This window comes from Plutella xylostella, chromosome 9, assembly GCF_932276165.1.
Source record: "Plutella xylostella chromosome 9, ilPluXylo3.1, whole genome shotgun sequence".
In the NCBI taxonomy this organism is placed as follows: domain Eukaryota; kingdom Metazoa; phylum Arthropoda; class Insecta; order Lepidoptera; family Plutellidae; genus Plutella; species Plutella xylostella.
In genome coordinates, this window is record NC_063989.1 from 1,717,294 (window position 1) to 1,735,534 (window position 18,241).

Consider the following 18,241-nt stretch of genomic DNA (forward strand, 5'->3'; position numbering starts at 1 on the left):
AGTTCATTTCGAGTGCAACCCTGTATGTCACAGTTAGCGAGAGCCTTGTTGAAAATAAATGGGAAAGCGAAGTACTTAAATCGTTTAGCGAAGGCGGTATAGACACGTGGGACATACAGTCGTGGAACTCTCCTGTGGCTCTGTGCAGATAACTCGTTTGAGGCTATGTTATGGTGAGCCAGTAATACCCGGAAGATATACAGTTGGCGAACTGTTAGCAAATTCACATCTACAAATAGTCGGTGAGTAGGGTGGCGAAACTTAAGCTTCAGCATGACTTTTAAGACAGCTCTTTGTGCCCTTTCAAGATTTATGATGAGGGTTTTAGCTGCTCCGCCCCAGACTGTCACACAATATGAGAGTAATGATTGGCACAGAGACTGATAAACCAGGAGAAGAACGTTTTTGGAAGCTGCATCTCTCAGAAGTTTCATTATATATATAACTTTTCTAATTTTGCCAGAGAGAGTCAGAACATGGTCTTTAAATGAAAGTCTTTCGTCAATCATGACACCAAGGTATTTTATGGCTGTAGTGTTTCCAATTGTGCTGCAGCCGCAGTCAGTATCAGCTAGCCCATCGCAGACATGAATTTTTAGTGCTGGGACGAGCGCAGGAGATGAGGCACGAGTTTTGTGGAAGCAAAGGTATTTTGTCTTTATTGAGTTTAAGGTGAGAAGGTTGTTTGTTAGCCATTTTGAGACTATATTCAGTCCGCGTTGAGTCTCATTAAAAGCGTCTGGCCACGATGAACCTCTGAAAACTAGTGCTGTATCATCAGCGTAGCAGACGACATCAACTTTATCGTTACCGGATAGCTGAGTGGTAATGTCATTAATGTAGGCTATAAACAAAGTCGGACCCAAAATACTGCCTTGGGGGACTCCAAAGGTATTTTTTTCGGGGTCTGCAATGTGATTACCTATTTTTACACACTGTCTGCGATCGGCCAGATAACTCTTGAACCAGTCATAAGCTACACCGCGGATTCCGAGGGACTCGAGTTTCTTTAGCAAGATGAGAGGAGACACTGTATCAAAGGCTTTCGCCAAGTCCAGGAAGACACCAATGCATGCATCGCTTTTGTCTAGTGCAGATGAAACACCTGATACCAAGCGCTGGATAGCATCTTCGGTGGATTTCCCTTGGCGAAAGCCAAATTGATTCGGAGATAGAAGAAAATTCGATTCCAAAAAATTTACCAGACGTTTATTCACAATTTTTTCCAGTAACTTTGAGAAAATACTCAGAAGTGATATGGGTCTGTAGTTTGATGGTTCTTTTTTATTACCTCCTTTGTGTATGGGTACCACGGCTGCCAATTTCCAGCACGTCGGAAATACTCCCGTCTCTATGCTGAGATTAAATATGCGCGATAATGGCGTTACAACAGATTGGCTTATTTCTTTAATTAACCTGGTATTGAATCCATCGAGCCCAGGAGCGCTACTAATTTTCAAACATCTAATGTGTCTGCCAATTTCGTGCGGGTCTGTTGGGCTAAGATAAAATGAGTCTCTATTATAGGCAAGCTCCACCTCATTGGCTAGATCCTCCTGTGATTTATTTAGCTTTTCCAGTATTTTAGAAGCAAGGCTACAACCCACACTGGCAAAATAATAGTTGCACGCTGAAAGAGACTCCGGGATGGTGTCTTTCGCCTCGAGGAGTTGAGAGGGGGAAGTACAGCCGTAATTAAGTTCGCATATGTTTTTTATAGACTGCCAGAGTTTCTTAGGATCGTCTTTGTTTTCGGTTAGTAATTGGTTCTCATAGTTGGACTTTAAGGATTTAAGCAGCTTTTTACAGAAATTTCGGTATCGTTTATAAGTCACTAAGAGTACCGAGTCTTCTTTATTTTGTCTGACCTTCATGTGTAGGTTGTCTCTATGCTGTATGCATCTCATTAATCCGGGTGTTATCCATTCTTTAAGGTTGTGGTTGGACCGACTAACTTTTTCTATCCTGGTGTGGCGTTTACAAATGTCGTCAATGACAGTAGTGAATTTTCCAGCCATAACAGATACATCGATAGAATCAATGTGGGACCAGTCATATTCGTTAAGCTCAGTCTTGATGGCATTGTAATCAATTTTTCGCAGAAAGCGAGAAAGCCTTGGTCGCCTTACCACAGATGAAATTCCTGCCATAGTTAAATGATGATCAGTTGCACTTGTGGTACACACTAGACCAACGCTGTCCAGCTTACATCCTACAAAAATATGATCTAGGCAAGACTTTTCCCTAGTTGGCTTAGTGATTGCTGGTTTTAGACCCTTTTCAGCAGTCCAGCAGAGGTATTCATTGACTTTATTATTCATAGCTTCGGTAAGGATATTAATGTTAATATCTCCGGCAAGAATAATCTGTGATTTCCGTCGAGCTGAATCAAGGACTCTATCCAAAGAGAAAATAAAGTTGTCGTGATTTTGAAAGGATGGGGAACGATAGATGCCGAATATGCAAAATGAATTTGGAAATTCCACTGCCAAACAGTTAGCATCTAAAATTTCTGGCTCAGATACATTGACGTCCCAGTCTTCTTTAACATAAACTATGACTCCTCCGTTTTTGTTTATAAACTTATGCGTATGAAAACTGTTATAACCTGGCAGACTTCGTATAACAACTGTATCTGTTAAATGGCACTCAGTTAGTATTATAATATCAAAGTCGATTTCTAGTCTTTTGATGTCTATTAAGAACATGTCAAAGTTTTTCTGAATGCTTCTGATGTTTAAAGTGGCAACTTTGAAGTTGTGTTGACTACCAAAACAAGATTTGCAATCAGTAGTGTTAGAAACGGTATGGCAAGGAACTGACATGGTTGCATCAATGTTATTTTCCATTTCTAGAAGCAAGTTAGCCATCGCGAAAATTTAAAACATTTGACTCTTCACCGAACCACTTCTTCAGATTACGAGTTAGAATTGATTTATCGCTTTTTTCAGATTTAAATTGATTTATTAGCCTAGTACGTGAATTAAACCACGATTTCTTGCTTTGATTAAAGTTTTCTTTTACATAGATGGACACAGTATTATGGTAGTTACTATAAACATAATATAAAAAGGGGGTTGTGGGGATAGAGTTGGGAGTGAGGTAAAGATATATAAGTTCAAGGTTACATTCATATACAAAAACATAGTAATTAGAGTTTAGTTCAAAATCAAGAAGTTTCGCTTTGCGAGGCCTTGGGGATCGGCAGGTACTTGTCCAGGTCCTCCAGATTGCGGATCGTGATTGCTGACGTCTTGTCGACCTTTCGAATGAGGATTGATCCGTCTTTAACCCAGCAGTATCTAAATCCATTCTGACGAGCTCGTAGTCTGGCTTCACGAAATAATATTCGGTTGCCTTTTGTAAGCCTCTCGTTTATGAAGAGTTTTTGTGGGGGGGCATTGACAACTCCTTCTGACGTTAAATTCCGCCGAGACTTGGCAGCTTTAATCAGCTCGCGGCGCTTTGTCTGGCGAACCAGCTTGACCACTATAGTCCGTGGCAACTTTTCTGGATGAGCTGGGTTTTGAGACGTGACACGGCGAGGGCCAGCTCGAAAGACGTCGTCTAAGTCCTCGTTCTTCAAATCAACGCCAATCCTCTTTGAGATTACCATAGCTATGTGCTCAATATTCTCATTTTCGGTTTCTGGGACGCCGGCGATTTCAATTTAATGTTTTAGGAGGTACTGGTCTTGAGCAGATATTATTGCTTGCGATTGCTGCAGGGAGGCTCTCAGATGAAGTATTTCCCGCTCCTGATCAGAAACCCGCTTAGCAAACTCGCCTAGTCTTTCTGTAATTGTTGTAGAGACTGCGTTTAACTGAGTAGACAAATCGGCTACCTCTTTCCTTAAAAGCGGAATTTCAGTTTTCTGTTTTTGAGTAAGATCTTGGAGCTCTTTTCGCATTAGACGAATTTCATTTGCGAGCGACTTCATGTCCAGGTTATTATCTTTCTCAGACTTACTGGCAGTTAGCCTACTACCGCGGAGCATGTTGACGTTACTAGTCGGTTGTGTGGTGTTGTTACTTACTTCCGGGGCTGTGGATCGGACTGGGGTTAAACTGTTATCACCTTTAGGTCTGGAACAGCCAGGACACAACCACTTTTCTTTATACTCGGGGGAGAAGTTTGCGAAAACAGTCGAGGTTACATTCAGACATGGCAGGTCATAGAATTTTTTACACTTGAAACATTTCATAAAATCTTGTGTAATTATATCATTCTCGCATCCGTTACATTTGATTGGCATGATAAAGCTATAGTAGTGTCCCCAACGAAGCGAAACAGAGTCAGCTGGTGAAGTTGCAGTTGCGTGACGTAGATATGTAGAATCGTAGCAGTGCGGTACGTAACCGTGCAGCGGCGAAGAACGTAGGTAGTGATAGCTGTTTTCGCGCGGCGCAGTACGTTTCTCTTGGTCGAGCGGTTAAGGAGAGCGGCTAGATGTACTCACCCCGCCGAGCGATTGCTGGTTCGAGTCCCACAGCTGCACAATCTTTTCTGATTTTTCTCAGCAGGCCTCGCCCTCCACGCTTCAACGCAGCTATCTCTTTTCTGACCCGCCCACTGGGAGGAGTTCTCTCATAAGCGGCCCATATGAGGGAGCAGGAATCACAAAAACTGATTTCAACCAATAGCGAATTTAGAAAAATAATTTAAAAACTATTAAGAGCACAAACTGTCACACGTCCACCCTGTTCAATGTCTAGAGACACCATCCACCATCTTCGTATTAATATTTAAAAAATGCATTTAAATGACCTTAATAATGTAAGATGCTAAGTAAAGATAAAGAGTAAAAACGATAGATATTTACTACTAATGACTAAATAACGATTTTCCGGTTAAAAAAATGAGATCCGCAATCACATCCTATCTAATTATGTAACAACCAACAATAAAATCTGACTTCAAGATCTGAAGGAAAAAAACTGACAAAAGACTGTCGCAGCATCTACCTACTACCTATAGATATAGACAATTGAACAGAGAGCGATGGCGCAGTAGTGTAGCTATAAATAGATGTCCGTTGCTGTTTTTCTTCCTGGTCATGTGACGAGACGGCTCGTCTGAGGCGCAACTGATGCGACACGCTGCTTAGAGTAAAACTCGCTGGAATATCGAAATGACCTGGGTAAGAAAGAAGCAATTTTTTCTTCTGTATGGTGCTTAGAATGGTACAACATTAAGATTCCTCTCATTTTTCAGAAATGATACCTGAAGGAAGCTGTAATTAAGAGAGGAAGACGAAGAAAGATATGGGTTGATTGCGTGAAATAAAATATGAGACATTGTGGAATGATTAAGGATTAAATGTAAGTGCTTTTCCCCGAATTTCCACGGGAAAAGCTTATAAATATGAGTACGTAACCTATATTATCTTATTATTATCTACACTGTTAAAGATAGCCATAGACTTTACGTAAGATTTTGGTCTTGTGATCTGATTGTAGTCATATGATTGATATGTGCAGTAAATCTATCTATCAGTTTTCCTGCCTACCAATATTATTATATTGGTTACTTACAAGGAAAACTGATAGATATAAGTAATTACTTATATTTTATTTTACTTAGAAACCCAGGTTTTTATTCATAATATATATATATCATTAATAACATAAAAAGTCAATATTAGCGACAGTTGTTGTAGTTAAGCGTGACAGAAATGACCCATATTTTTAACTTCTTTTTCAAACTGGGTTATCAGGTCGGAAAATTACAACATAGCATGCAAGGAAGTTATAAAAATATACAACATATTAATATAATTCAGTATATTTGATGTAGTGTGACGTTATTAGAAAATTACGTTTATAGACAAACAAACGTAAAATACTTACGTTAGAAGATTTATGGTAAGCGTCTACCTTTCGGCATCGAATGCAACGAACGCATCGCATTCAGTAGTCATTGTATAGAAATGCACACAAGTGGGTTCCCTTCATCGGCATTGCTGATTGGTGGACGCTTATCTTAAGGGTGACATAATTTTATCAACGGTTGACCCAAAGCCTGCATGGTCAATATACTTATCATATAACAGTACCTACATAACTTTTAAACATCCTGTCCTGATCCTGTATAAATCTGTTGCAACTGGCCACCATTGCAGCTATTTACTGAGTTAGTGAGTCATTCGTACTATCTACTCGTAGTTAATAAATAATACACTAGGTTGTAGTGGACTAGATGTAATAATTACATAATTGTTTCAAATTCTTCGCGTTCCAACAAATTATGCCATGGCCATTGAAAGATAACCAAGAAATATACTCGTGTAATACACACTTCCGTCATAGGATTAAACTGTGACAGAACTAGATCTATGGTATTCTCTTGAAAATAAATGATAGTTGGTAGATAAACCGCCATATCTGTAACAGTTGTTGCGGTATTTATTCTAGTTTCCAACTATACTACCACAAAAAAACTACATTAAAGGCAGTGAGTATACCTATTGCATTATATTTTTATAGAATGCTTTAAAAACCTGTACATCGCGTGTCAAATTTTGGTAATAAAAGCAAATATAAACCTGTACCTATGTACCTATATCGTGTCTAATTTTGGTTAAAAAAGCACAAATTTAAAAATTCTCGCGTTAACTTTGTAAATGAAGCGTTATTGCCTTTATTTTGTTATGCTGCGGCATAAGTACTCTAGTTTCCCTTTAAATCGGATTACTCAATACCTACCATCATTTTCCACAACAAACAACAACATGGTCTGTACAAGTTTCCCAGAGTACAAGGTACGTGACACTCACGGTCAATGACAAGTAGTATTTTTTATCGCTACTAAGGTTAATTGTGGTTATAATTAATATCTAGATAAGGATATTCATTAGGGCAACGCTTCCTATGTGTTTATGTGCGATTGTCACGATGTTGTAAAATGCTGTAAGCGTGTAGGGATTTTTAAAACTTCTTCTTATAGTCTGACAGTCACTATAATTGAATTGCTTGATGATTATACTACTACTACTACATTATGATTGGACTAGATTTTGTTACCGTGGTGTATGGATCAGTTAGAAAGGCGTAGACGGTAGCTTATTATTGTCTTATTGTCCAGGTATATACAATTGATGAATCTTCAATTAATCAGGGCCAACGATTTTCGCCATTATTATTCTCTGTACATATTAGTAAGTACATAATACATAAGTTATGAAGGAAAAACTAGATCAAACTTCTTCTCTCTTCTTCTCTCAAACTTGATCTAGATCTTCGAAGAAAAACTGTTTTCTAGCATTACAAAGGAAACTCGAAAACAGGAAAGTATAACAGACCATAAATCGTTTTTTTTGGTGCCAAAGAAAACAATGAACCTGTAATTTACTGGCAGTTTCAGAGTGAGGTTTCTGGACTGTGTCTTTCGGAAACTGCGTACAAAATCAAAATAGATTCCGTGTAAACACCGATTTATCTAGAAAACGCATTCGCAATGTCTTTTTGTTTCGGTTGGTTTATAGTTTATACTGGTTGTTGAAAAATGTGGTATACTAAGTCAATGGGGGTGACTCAGTGGGTCAACTTGATCAGCTTTTGTTCTACGATAGATATTGGAAATTTGCGAAAGAAAATGCTTCTGTTCTGTTCAGTTTGACCCCCGAAGTCACCCCATTTCGGCTTCTTTAGTATGCTGACTACTTTTGTTACCTCCTGTTATATTTACAATCACATAAATGACTAGTGTTATGATGATCTTTAATAGACTTAGCTCTTAATCTGTTGTAGGTAGGTTTGTTTAATTTAAATGTAAAGAATTTCGCAGTTGAAAATTGTAAACAACATGAAAGATGTTTGATTTATTTTGACGTGCTGAAAAACAAGTCGTTGAGAACCAATTTTGACTTGTTTACGATGATGTTACAAAGCTTTGCGCTATTTACTGGTGGACATTGTATCGCAATCGTAACTAAAGTATAATCTTAGTCATTTTCTTTCGTTTCATTGTTTTTGTGTCTTTTTTCTATGCAGTTTTACAAAATAACAACAATTTATCGCCTAAAAATATCTAATATTTTAGTTGGTACTTGCGTAATTGTAATTAATTATGCATTGCACTTTAATTGTGTAATTGTAATTAAGTTAGTTATATTTGTTGAGAATGTTAAATTCTATTTTGTGTATATTTTTTGTACTACCTAACAATAATTGCGTGTTGGGCATAGCTGTTAAGCATTATTGTGTTTTTATAATAATAAATAAATTCAAGACGACATGAACTTTTGTATGAATAAAAATTTTTATTCCAACATACACGCGCACTTTTATTTAATACTGCTTACACGCTTCAGTACTTAAGGCTATTCAAAATATCCATAATTTCTGAACAGTTAACCGGCTGTTATATGCATTAATAGTTTGACTATAAATTTCAGTTACGACCATCGGTTCGAATTTCTTACTGATTGTGAACCGTGTGCAGTTGCATTAAGGCTGTAAAGGATATGCCTTGAAGGAGATGAAAGAGCCATTCACATGGTCAGCCACGTGACACAGCTTGTTTGTTTAGTAAATTAATGGCAATGATGGCTATCAACGGACAATGCTATTTGATTTGTAAAGTTATCAGGCCACAGATCATGTGTAGACCCTTGGAGAGAGAAATGTACTTATTACCTATGAACGTTGCCAATATAACTTTAAGCCTTCCTATCATCCTCAGCCTAACGAAGACCTATTCTTTATTCCCCCTGTAAAACTTCAATAGTCCCTTTAACGTGTGAACACGGCGTTCACTCATCTCTCTTTGTTGGCAAACACGACAGCTACAGTGTGTTTTTTTTTTCATTTTCATTGTACTGCATGCGGAGTGTGAGTTATTACACCGTTTTCGAGTAGGGAGAGTCGCCACCTAGCGGTACTCCGCGTCATACAAATTTGCGTCAATTTTCACTGCTCGATTGGTTTAGAAAAACCTTCACTAGGCCTTGTTATCAATATACAGGCCTACTCTGCGTTTCTTATGCGATAGTGAATTCGTTGAGTCACATGGACTCGTGATCCTGAATACTCCAACTATTCTAAATATATTATATTATACTTATAGAGTGTTGCCATAATATCGTCCTCACCTCTAATGCAACGAGATAGAGAAGTATGAAATCGATCCAATATGCTGGAGTCTTAAAACAACCAATCTGGAAGTGTCCTGTGGCATATTTATGCGTCCTGCTCGCCACGGGCGGGTCTTTAGTGTAAGGATCATCTGCCACCCTAAAGATATACTATACTAGTCTTCTTAGCGTATCGGTCGCAAACACGAGAGTTGCTGCTTTATCACCACGGACACATTAGCAATCAATAATGCTCAAAGAGATCGCCAGAATAGCATTTTTCCATTTCCTCCCGAGATAAATGTCCTTTCGGCGATATCTCGAATTTGGAAATTCATCTCGTTATCTCGGGAATCGATAACCAAGTCCAATTGAAGAATTTTGCATGTCAAAGTACACCTGGTAATATACAATGCTAATGTTATAGCTTGAGGTGGAGTGTGGCTGATATCCCTTCTGGAAGTGGTGTTGGACGGCGGCCAATCGTCTGCGAATGTCAATTGCTATTTCATGACGATTTCCGAACGCCGGCCGATACGTTTATTTTACGTATTTTTAACTGACTTCAAAAAAAGGAGGAGGTTCTCAATTCGTCGGGATATATTTTTTTTTTTTATATTTTTTTTATGTATGTTCACCGATAACTCCGCCGTTTATGAACCGATTTTGAAAATTCTTTTTTTGTTGTATTGGGTTGAGCTTCCAGGTGGTCCCATTTTTTTTCAGAATTTTATCTCACCCCTAAGGTTGGGTAAAGGGGTAAAAACAGGGTATGAATTTCCATTTTGGACACATATTAACCGATTCTAATGAAATTAAGAACGTAAATATAGTTCTTATAACAATAAAATATGATGGTGACCTTGAGCTGATCTGATGATGGAAACGGAAGGCAGTCAAGGGAACTCCTCAACGGTATATAGCAACTACCTCGTGTTTAGGCTTGAATGATTCGTATTGATTAGTAGGACTTTTTGGTATCATTTGCATCTTACTTTTGATTAAAAATTATTGCAAATAAACTAAAAACTATAAAATAAAATAATAATTTAAAAAAATAAAAAACCGACTTCAAAAAACCACTAAAATGTAAGTAATAATTTAAGGTTTACACAAATTATATGTGACAGTACAAATATACCTAAGCAGGAACTGTTCTTTTTTGAAGTTGGTGCTATATTTCTTCAGATTACTTTTTCACTGCACCAACATCAAAAAAGAACAGTTCCTGCTTAGGTATATTTGTACTGTCACATATAATTTGTGTAAACCTTAAATTATTACTTACATTTTAGTGGTTTTTTGAAGTCGGTTTTTTATTTTTTTAAATTATTATCAATTTAACCGATTGATGCCCGTGAAATCAGACACAATAAAAATCTATTGTGTATCGTGCGATATCGATGCAAAAGGTAAAAATTCAATTTTTGCAAAGTGGGTAGGTTAAATGTTTAGTTTAGTAGTAGCAGGTGATTGATTAAATAGTGTGAACGAAAAAAAAGTTTTATGTAAGACATAATCGGGTGCTGTGGTAATTATAGTCATAATTAAGTAATAGAACTGAGTCAGTGAGCCGGTTACCTACTAGTGGAAATATAAGGAAGTGGTAATAGTATATAAAGGCAAGGATTGCTAGATATAGATATGTATAGAAGTGCTATGACAGCACATCTACATATTTTTGAAATTATAAGTAAACGATAATATAAACGATGAAATTGAATGAAATGTAAACTTACCAACATGCGATAGGCCGGTGAGATCAGATTCTGAAAACAAAAAAAAAACAAAAATGAATGAATGCAAGCGTGCAAAATGTGGTAGTACGGTCAGGTGCAGAGAAACCTAACCCCCCTCCCATAGTAACAATGCTTCTAAGAGGGGTCAGGTTTTTCTGCACCTTACTGTACATGGAGTGTGGAACAGAAATTGTGATTATCACATAATTACATACAATATACTTAATACATCATCATCACAACCCATCACGTCCCCACTGCTGCTGGGGCACGGGTCTCTTTCTAATAAAGGAAGGGTTTTAGGCCTAGTCCACCACGCTGGCCTAGTTCGGTAGGGTGGGTGGAACCCAACACAAACAAACTTGTGCTGAGAGAGTTGTCGGGTAAGTGGGCAACCTGACTGTCAGATGTTTTCAGGCTGCCTGAAGACATCTGATTATAGCTTTACGACTGCTGTCCAAACAGCAACAGGAATCCACGGCTTAACGTGCCGTCCTAAGCACGGACTTAAAACAATATGTCTATTATTACATTTCTAGAGCATTCACAAATCACAAACAATGTATTAAGAAACCGGGCGTTCGTCACTATTGGTCAATACAATGACATGTTATTGCGTTAACATCGTAACATGAGAAAAGGCCACTAGTGACGTAAATACAGCTTCAGATAATATTATGAGGGTAATTGGTAACAAACAATAATATTTTTAGTCCTCTCATGCTGTTTTTTTACCTACATCTGTACATACAAAAACAATTGAGTTATGACGTTTGAACGTAACATACTGTAATAAAAACAAAAAGTGGGAGCACTATTTTTATGGGTACAGGTTACAATACTAAGGTAATCTCAAAAACCCGTAACAGGAAAACAAATTTAAATAATTTCGTACCAAATACTTCTGATTTTCTGGTAAAAACACTTATTGTATTCCAACCCTCAAAAACAAAAATAAGCTAGATGGTTCGATGACATCTAGAAGTTCAGGGTTGGGGGGAAGTAGTGGACAGAGCGGCACAGGACCGGAAAAATTGGTATAAAATTTGGGTACCCAACAGTGAGCGATAAAAGGCTGATAATGATGATGAGGTATTTTTACTAGGTTAGAATTAAAATGTTTACTTAGATCAAATAAGATACACTCTTGAAATATCGCGTCGTCATTGTACCTATTGATTAATATCTCTTATTTACAAGTTATAAGTGATAAATTACTAAAATAAACCTAACGACGGCAGGGGGCATAGATAATGATAATGAATAACAAAAATAAAACGATACTAGGCGCTTATAATTTATATTATAACTAATGTTGGTTTGACCTACAAGCCTGACCGCACTTGATCTATTGCATCTTCCTGTGCTGTGTGGAATAAACCCGTATTATCACAATATTATTTATTTTTAGCTACGAAAGTATTTAGCCGTATTATTAATGAATCATCGGCTATTGCTTCGGGAATATTTCAAAAAATTTTGAAGAGAGTTTAATGTAACCGATGCCTATAAGTAGCATTTAAAACATGCCAGCTAGGTCTAAGTACAGTGGGAGTGAGACGGCCAAATAAATATGCTCAAAAATAGATGACCTATGAGGTAAATAAAATTCAATACCTATACAGAGTGTTGCAAAAAGGGTATACTAAGCCGAAAGGGGGTGACTTGGGGTCTCTATTTTTTTCGTGAATTTTCAAAACTCTAAGAACAAAAGTCTATTTAGACTGACCCCCTGAGTCGCCACCTTTCGGCTTAGAATAGGTACCCGTTTTGCAAACCCCTGTATTTTAGCAATAGTCTGAAAACGAGGTTCCTCTAATTTTTCCATTTGATAAGAAGTCTTGAGCAAATAGCGTATAATTTAGAAGTTGTTATTAGGTACGTTGAACGTTTCTGAAAGTAAGAAATTGATTACAACATTGCATCAGATGGTTGTTTTCACACCGCTATTGCTATGGTAATTATGATAAGGCACGTAACGGTTAAAGTTATCGCTACCTACTACTGAGTCCTATCCACACTATTCGAGTAAACACTTTTTTTATTTACATATAACAAAATATACACTCACAGGCAATGAAATAGTTCCAGTCACAAAATGCCAACAGCAAACGACCCCAATTTGTTAAAATGTCATTAAAATATTACCGCTTTTAGTTGGTAATATCTTGATTCTCTGTTAAATGTACTTCAATGTTGCCGAATCCGTTATTAAGCTATATAGCCTCTTCCGTTTAGGAGTAATTTGGTTATTTTCTAAGTGGAACCCTTTCATTGCACGTGAGTGTATAAGTTTAAAATAAAAACTTACTTAGATGTGTCAACTCACAGTGGACCACTTTGGTAGAAAATGGATCAAACATACACATAAATGTTCCATTCAAGAGATCCAATTTTATGGGAGGTCAAAAACAGAAAGGAACAATCCGTTCATTTGGATGGGACCATGGGATGGGGACCATGCAGGAATTAAACATATTAATTAATTAATAATAATGAGACGTAAACTCTTACTTGTATGAAGACTAGGTATAGAAAATTTTAACAGCTTTTAATTCGGTGAAAATTACCTACATGGTTTTATATTACCGACTGGTCAAGGCAAAATTACATCTTTATCAGCGCTATATCAGTAACGTAAGTTTTTTTACAGAAACATTTACACGTGCCAACTATAAATGATTAACTTACTTAAGTTGTTCTATACAGGGTGTTGCGAAATTGGTATACTAAGCCGAAACCTAAGTGTGCAGTATGTTACTGTATGTTATATTATCTAAGCCCGGAAATGAATGAGTACTGAGTAGGTATACCCTTTTTGCACCACCCTGTAGAAAAAAATGTCTTTCCCGTCTACCAAGGTGGCGCCAAGGAATTGAAATTCTAGATCATTTTGTCAAACGAATACGACACCTAAATAAGTCTTAACACTTTTTCACATGCACTCGTTCGTAACGGTAGGTAGAGTAAGTACTCAAATTACAAACGAACTGAAGGTCTTATTGTAATCAAATAATAAGTTCAACGTGACTTTTTGCAATAGCATTGTTAGAGACATCAATAAAATCAATGTGGCGAGGTTGCGACCTTACATTAAATACATACACTTTATAGATAGTCCTGCCGAAGCCGTGACCCCGACCTCTTGTAAGTCATTGTCAATGCCAGGACAAGAGGGGCTATCGCGAACTCAAAACGAAGTAACATTACGAGGTAATTTGTGTCAATTTCAATAAATTGAATCCGTTGTCAAAATACGTTCGCGATAGGTAGCCTGTTTCAATTCCCAACTCACTTAGGAACTAGGTATAGTAACAGAATCTGAGTTAGTTACGTTTAGTTCCTACGTAAACACACCTACCTACGGTTCCTACGGAAACCAAATATTTACAGTTAGGATTTGTACTTCCAGAAATGATATAATTATCATTAAGTTTTTAGCAACAGTGAATTTAAATTTGCAAACATTAGGTAGATACTTAAAGATTGTTTTTATTATTATTTTTCAGAATTGATGAATTGTGTCCACCCCTGTTGGGATGGAAGGATATTAAAGAAATAAATAAAAAATAACTTTGTCAGAAAACGAACGGTCAGAAAAAACATCAAAATCCGTTGATAAACAAACAATTAAGGCATTAACAAATTTGTGGTGTGGTAAAAAACAAGATTTTTAATTACTTACTTTGTTGACCGTTCAAGTGGAAAACAAACAAGTCGGTAAGTTATTTTTATGAAACGGATCTCCATTAGGTATATAGTATAACTTCAAAACAACACTCGTGAGCAATTAAAAAGTTCCACTTATACCTACACAATTTCAACACCAGAATGACCCCAATTTTTAAAAATATTTTATTTACAATTTTTAAAAAATATTTACGTTATTGTTGGTATATTCTAATGCGCTGTTAAATGTAGGTAAGTACCTAATTAATTTTTTTCCGTTAAGGCGTAATTTGGTGCTAACTGCTATGTTACTTTGGAACTACTATGGAACTTTTTTATAATAAATCATTCACTACCGATCAGTAGCCAGTATACTGAGATTTATTGTGAAATCTATGATCTCACTCGTCAGATACGTAGATAATCGACGTCACAGATCAACCATTGAGGTAAATTCTTGGGTTTATGGAATAGGTAACACCTATACAAATATCTTAATCTACCTACCTCATTTCTTCAACTACCGTTATAGCCAGTATAACCTGAAAGTTAACTTCATAATTATGTGAGACATCAAGTCTTAAAATATCTGGTTAATTGGATTTCTCCACTAAGTACTTACAGTTCACCTGGCTTGGGACCAAGGATAAATTAAACACATCTTACACTACTTGCTTAACTAAAGTAGGTACTTGCCTAGTTGTATGTTCTCTTAGCACAGGTTTTGTAACTTTTTTTACTGCTACCTCCCAAAACTTTCCATTTACACAAAATAGGAAAACAATAATAATAATAATAAACAGAAGATTTTCGTCAGCCATGAATCATCAACTGCCGGACAATCTGAACAAAGGCTTTTTCTAAGGAGCGCCACAACATCTGTCCTCGGATACTAACTCAGACAGGACAAATAAATAATAATAAGAAATATATGGGGACATCTCACACACAGCCATCCGACGCCGAACTAGGTAGAGCCTGTGATATGGGTTATATATACATATTAAATAGATTAACGAAAACCAGACACAAGGTAAACACGAGTGTTCATCACACGAATGTTTACCCTGGGCGGGATTCGAACCCGTAGCCCCAAGCAAAGAAGCAGCTTCACTACCGCCTAAGCTACGGTGCCGTCCGGTATGTGGTGGTAGGTAAGTAAAGTAAGTACCTAGTTAGCTAACATAGGAAGGTACTTGTTTACTGCCGCAAATGTAGGAACAAAGCCTTTACTAATGGCAAAGGCGAGACTAGTTAGACGTCAGTAGGGAGTAATTATTCAATTAAATAGTGACGGATTGTTGTTGCAAGTCGTTTAGTGCTACGGTGAAAGTAGGTAGGCAGTAGTAGGCACCTAATAACCTAGGTAGTCTAGGTGATGTGGGTGTCGCCCCGTGTTATATGCGAAGAGGCTTATTAAGTATTGGGATTTCCGTTTGTCACTGCATTAAATTCAATCTTTTCAGCGAGTATGCAATTGAAAAGATAGGTTTTATAAATAAATTAATAAAAGAAATAATAATAAGAAAAAATCTTGCTGTTATTTGAGAGTAAAACAATTTTGTTTATTTTTTTTTAGTTATAAGTGGCGCCATCTTTTAAGATTATCACTGAAATGAAAAAAATATCCCATGCAGCGCCACCTATGAGCGTAGCTTGTTACTACATGTAAAACAATTTTTTAGCGCCATCTGTTGTAAAATGTGCGAACTACTTTGGAATGTAGTTGACTAGCGCCAAAACGTGTTATCGTAGTACATTCATATACGCATAGATGGCGCGCATAGAAAAAAATGCTTTCGTTGGCGTTGTAAAATTGAAATAGTTTCGTTATTGTCATATAGATGGCGTTGTAACATTGAAATAATCTCACCTGTATCGTTGAGTAGACCATTGATGTCCGTCGTCGACCCATCGGCCGACATTGCTGAAACAAGAGAAAATAATATTTTTAATCATGTTTTGTGGTACTTAAATAATATACTTGACTAGTTATTTAATAACTAGCTAGGTAGCTAGCCAATGGGCTATGCTATTCAATAACTAGTGAGTTTCGCTTCGCTTCAAAACATTTTCACTTGAAAGACTCCCATCAGTCCCATCCGTCCCGTCCCTGAGAATCTGTTTCTTATTTACTCACATTTTCGGCTCCTCACCTCCTATTTCCGCCCCTGTACCTACCATTTTTCCCGTATTCTTGTTAATGTTTATTATTGGATTCCTAGCTTGACCCTATAAGCACAAGTACTATGTACCTACAAGCAGTTAAAAAACTGAAAAAAAAAACTGTATGACGTATCACGTTTGTTTTTAACTATTCGAGCGGTGTAAAAACTCGCACTAAGCACTCAGACTGGCCGAGCGTGTCCCTGCGTTGCGCTCGACATCATGCGACCTTCGACCTTCGTGCTTGACGGACTCCGCAGCTACGGTTATGTATGAACTGGTGCAGTTGACTGCTCCTGGTCACTTCTGATGTCCTGGTACTTATTAATCTTTGTGTAGCGTTGAACCTTAAGGCTTCAAGCGCGAATTTCCTAAAGTAGTAAACAATAATAAGGAGCTACGGTTAATACTTTCTTTGCTTTCGGGTTATACTACAGGGTGTTACTAAAGTGGAGAGTAAGCTGAAAATGGGTGGCTCATAGTGATGGACATATTTTGTTCGGCATGACATGACTCATCTTAGCATGACCGTGTTTTGTTTTCGAAAATTCGCGAAAAGTAGATTTGTTAAAATCTATGAGAATATAAACTTTGTCAAGTTAATTTTTACTATGAGAAGTAGGTAAGTACTTATAGAAAATTTCTTAAACTCGATAATTTTATTAAGTATATTTAATGCTCAGCAATCACTACCTTCTGGCTTACTATACCTACTTACTACTTTTGCTCTGTATAAAGGCATAACACTCAGATACAATCAAAATAAAGAAAAAAAATTACAATACAATACAATACAATATAACTTTATTGAACAAAACACCTACACTCTATATTTTTATTACTTTGAATATAAATTACTTATATTCAAGCCTGATTGAAATTTCTTGGTTCAGTCAATGCAAATAGGTAACAACTCTACCGGTCAATGAACCGTGGCTGAGATCGGAGGCATATGAATTTACATAATGATGTATGCCTTCAATAAATATGAATACTTTATACCATTACAGCATCTTATGAATCAGAATCAAAACTCATTTATTTGTTAAAAATTTGGGTAAACATAAAGGATATTATAGGTACCTACGTATAAATGACAATGGGCAGATTGGGACCACCCTCCAATAGCATTAAGACTAACATCGTTGGATAGGTCTTGTCAATAGGAATAACTTTTGCTATGACAGCTTTGTTGTCACAGTTGTCCGTTCAGAGATATATGACTTATAAGTTCCGATACTCGTCAGTTCATCTTACTGCTATTGGAGGCTGGACCACCCTCCAATAGCAGTAAGACTAACGTCATTGGATAGGTCTTGTCAATAGGAATAACTTTTGCTTTGACAGCTTTGTTGTCACAGTCGTCCGTTCAGAGATAACATATGACATATAAGTTCCGATAGGGGGTTAATTAAATATTTTCTTGGAAAGAAAAATAATAGCACTGGTGATTCTTTAATTATTTATTATTATAAGTGGTGGAGGTGTATTCTGCCTCCAATAGCAGTAAGATGAACTGACGAGTATCGGAACTTATATAAGTCATATATCGGAACTTACATAAGTAATATATCTCTGAACTGACCACTGTGAC

The 18,241-nt window shown here is 36.9% G+C and overlaps 1 protein-coding gene across 3 annotated transcripts in view; it reads right to left on the reverse strand.

Moving 5' to 3' along the window:
* Nucleotides 1-18,241, reverse strand: part of LOC105388638 — a 192,293-nt gene that overhangs the window by 71,718 nt on the left and 102,334 nt on the right. For all 3 annotated transcript variants that reach the window (XM_048622956.1, XM_048622957.1, XM_048622958.1), the window contains 2 exons: nt 16,355-16,408; nt 10,813-10,842 (listed from right to left, as the gene is read on the reverse strand). In XM_048622956.1, the coding sequence (XP_048478913.1) occupies nt 10,813-10,842; nt 16,355-16,408 (84 nt within the window). The remainder of the gene's footprint in view (nt 1-10,812; nt 10,843-16,354; nt 16,409-18,241) is intronic.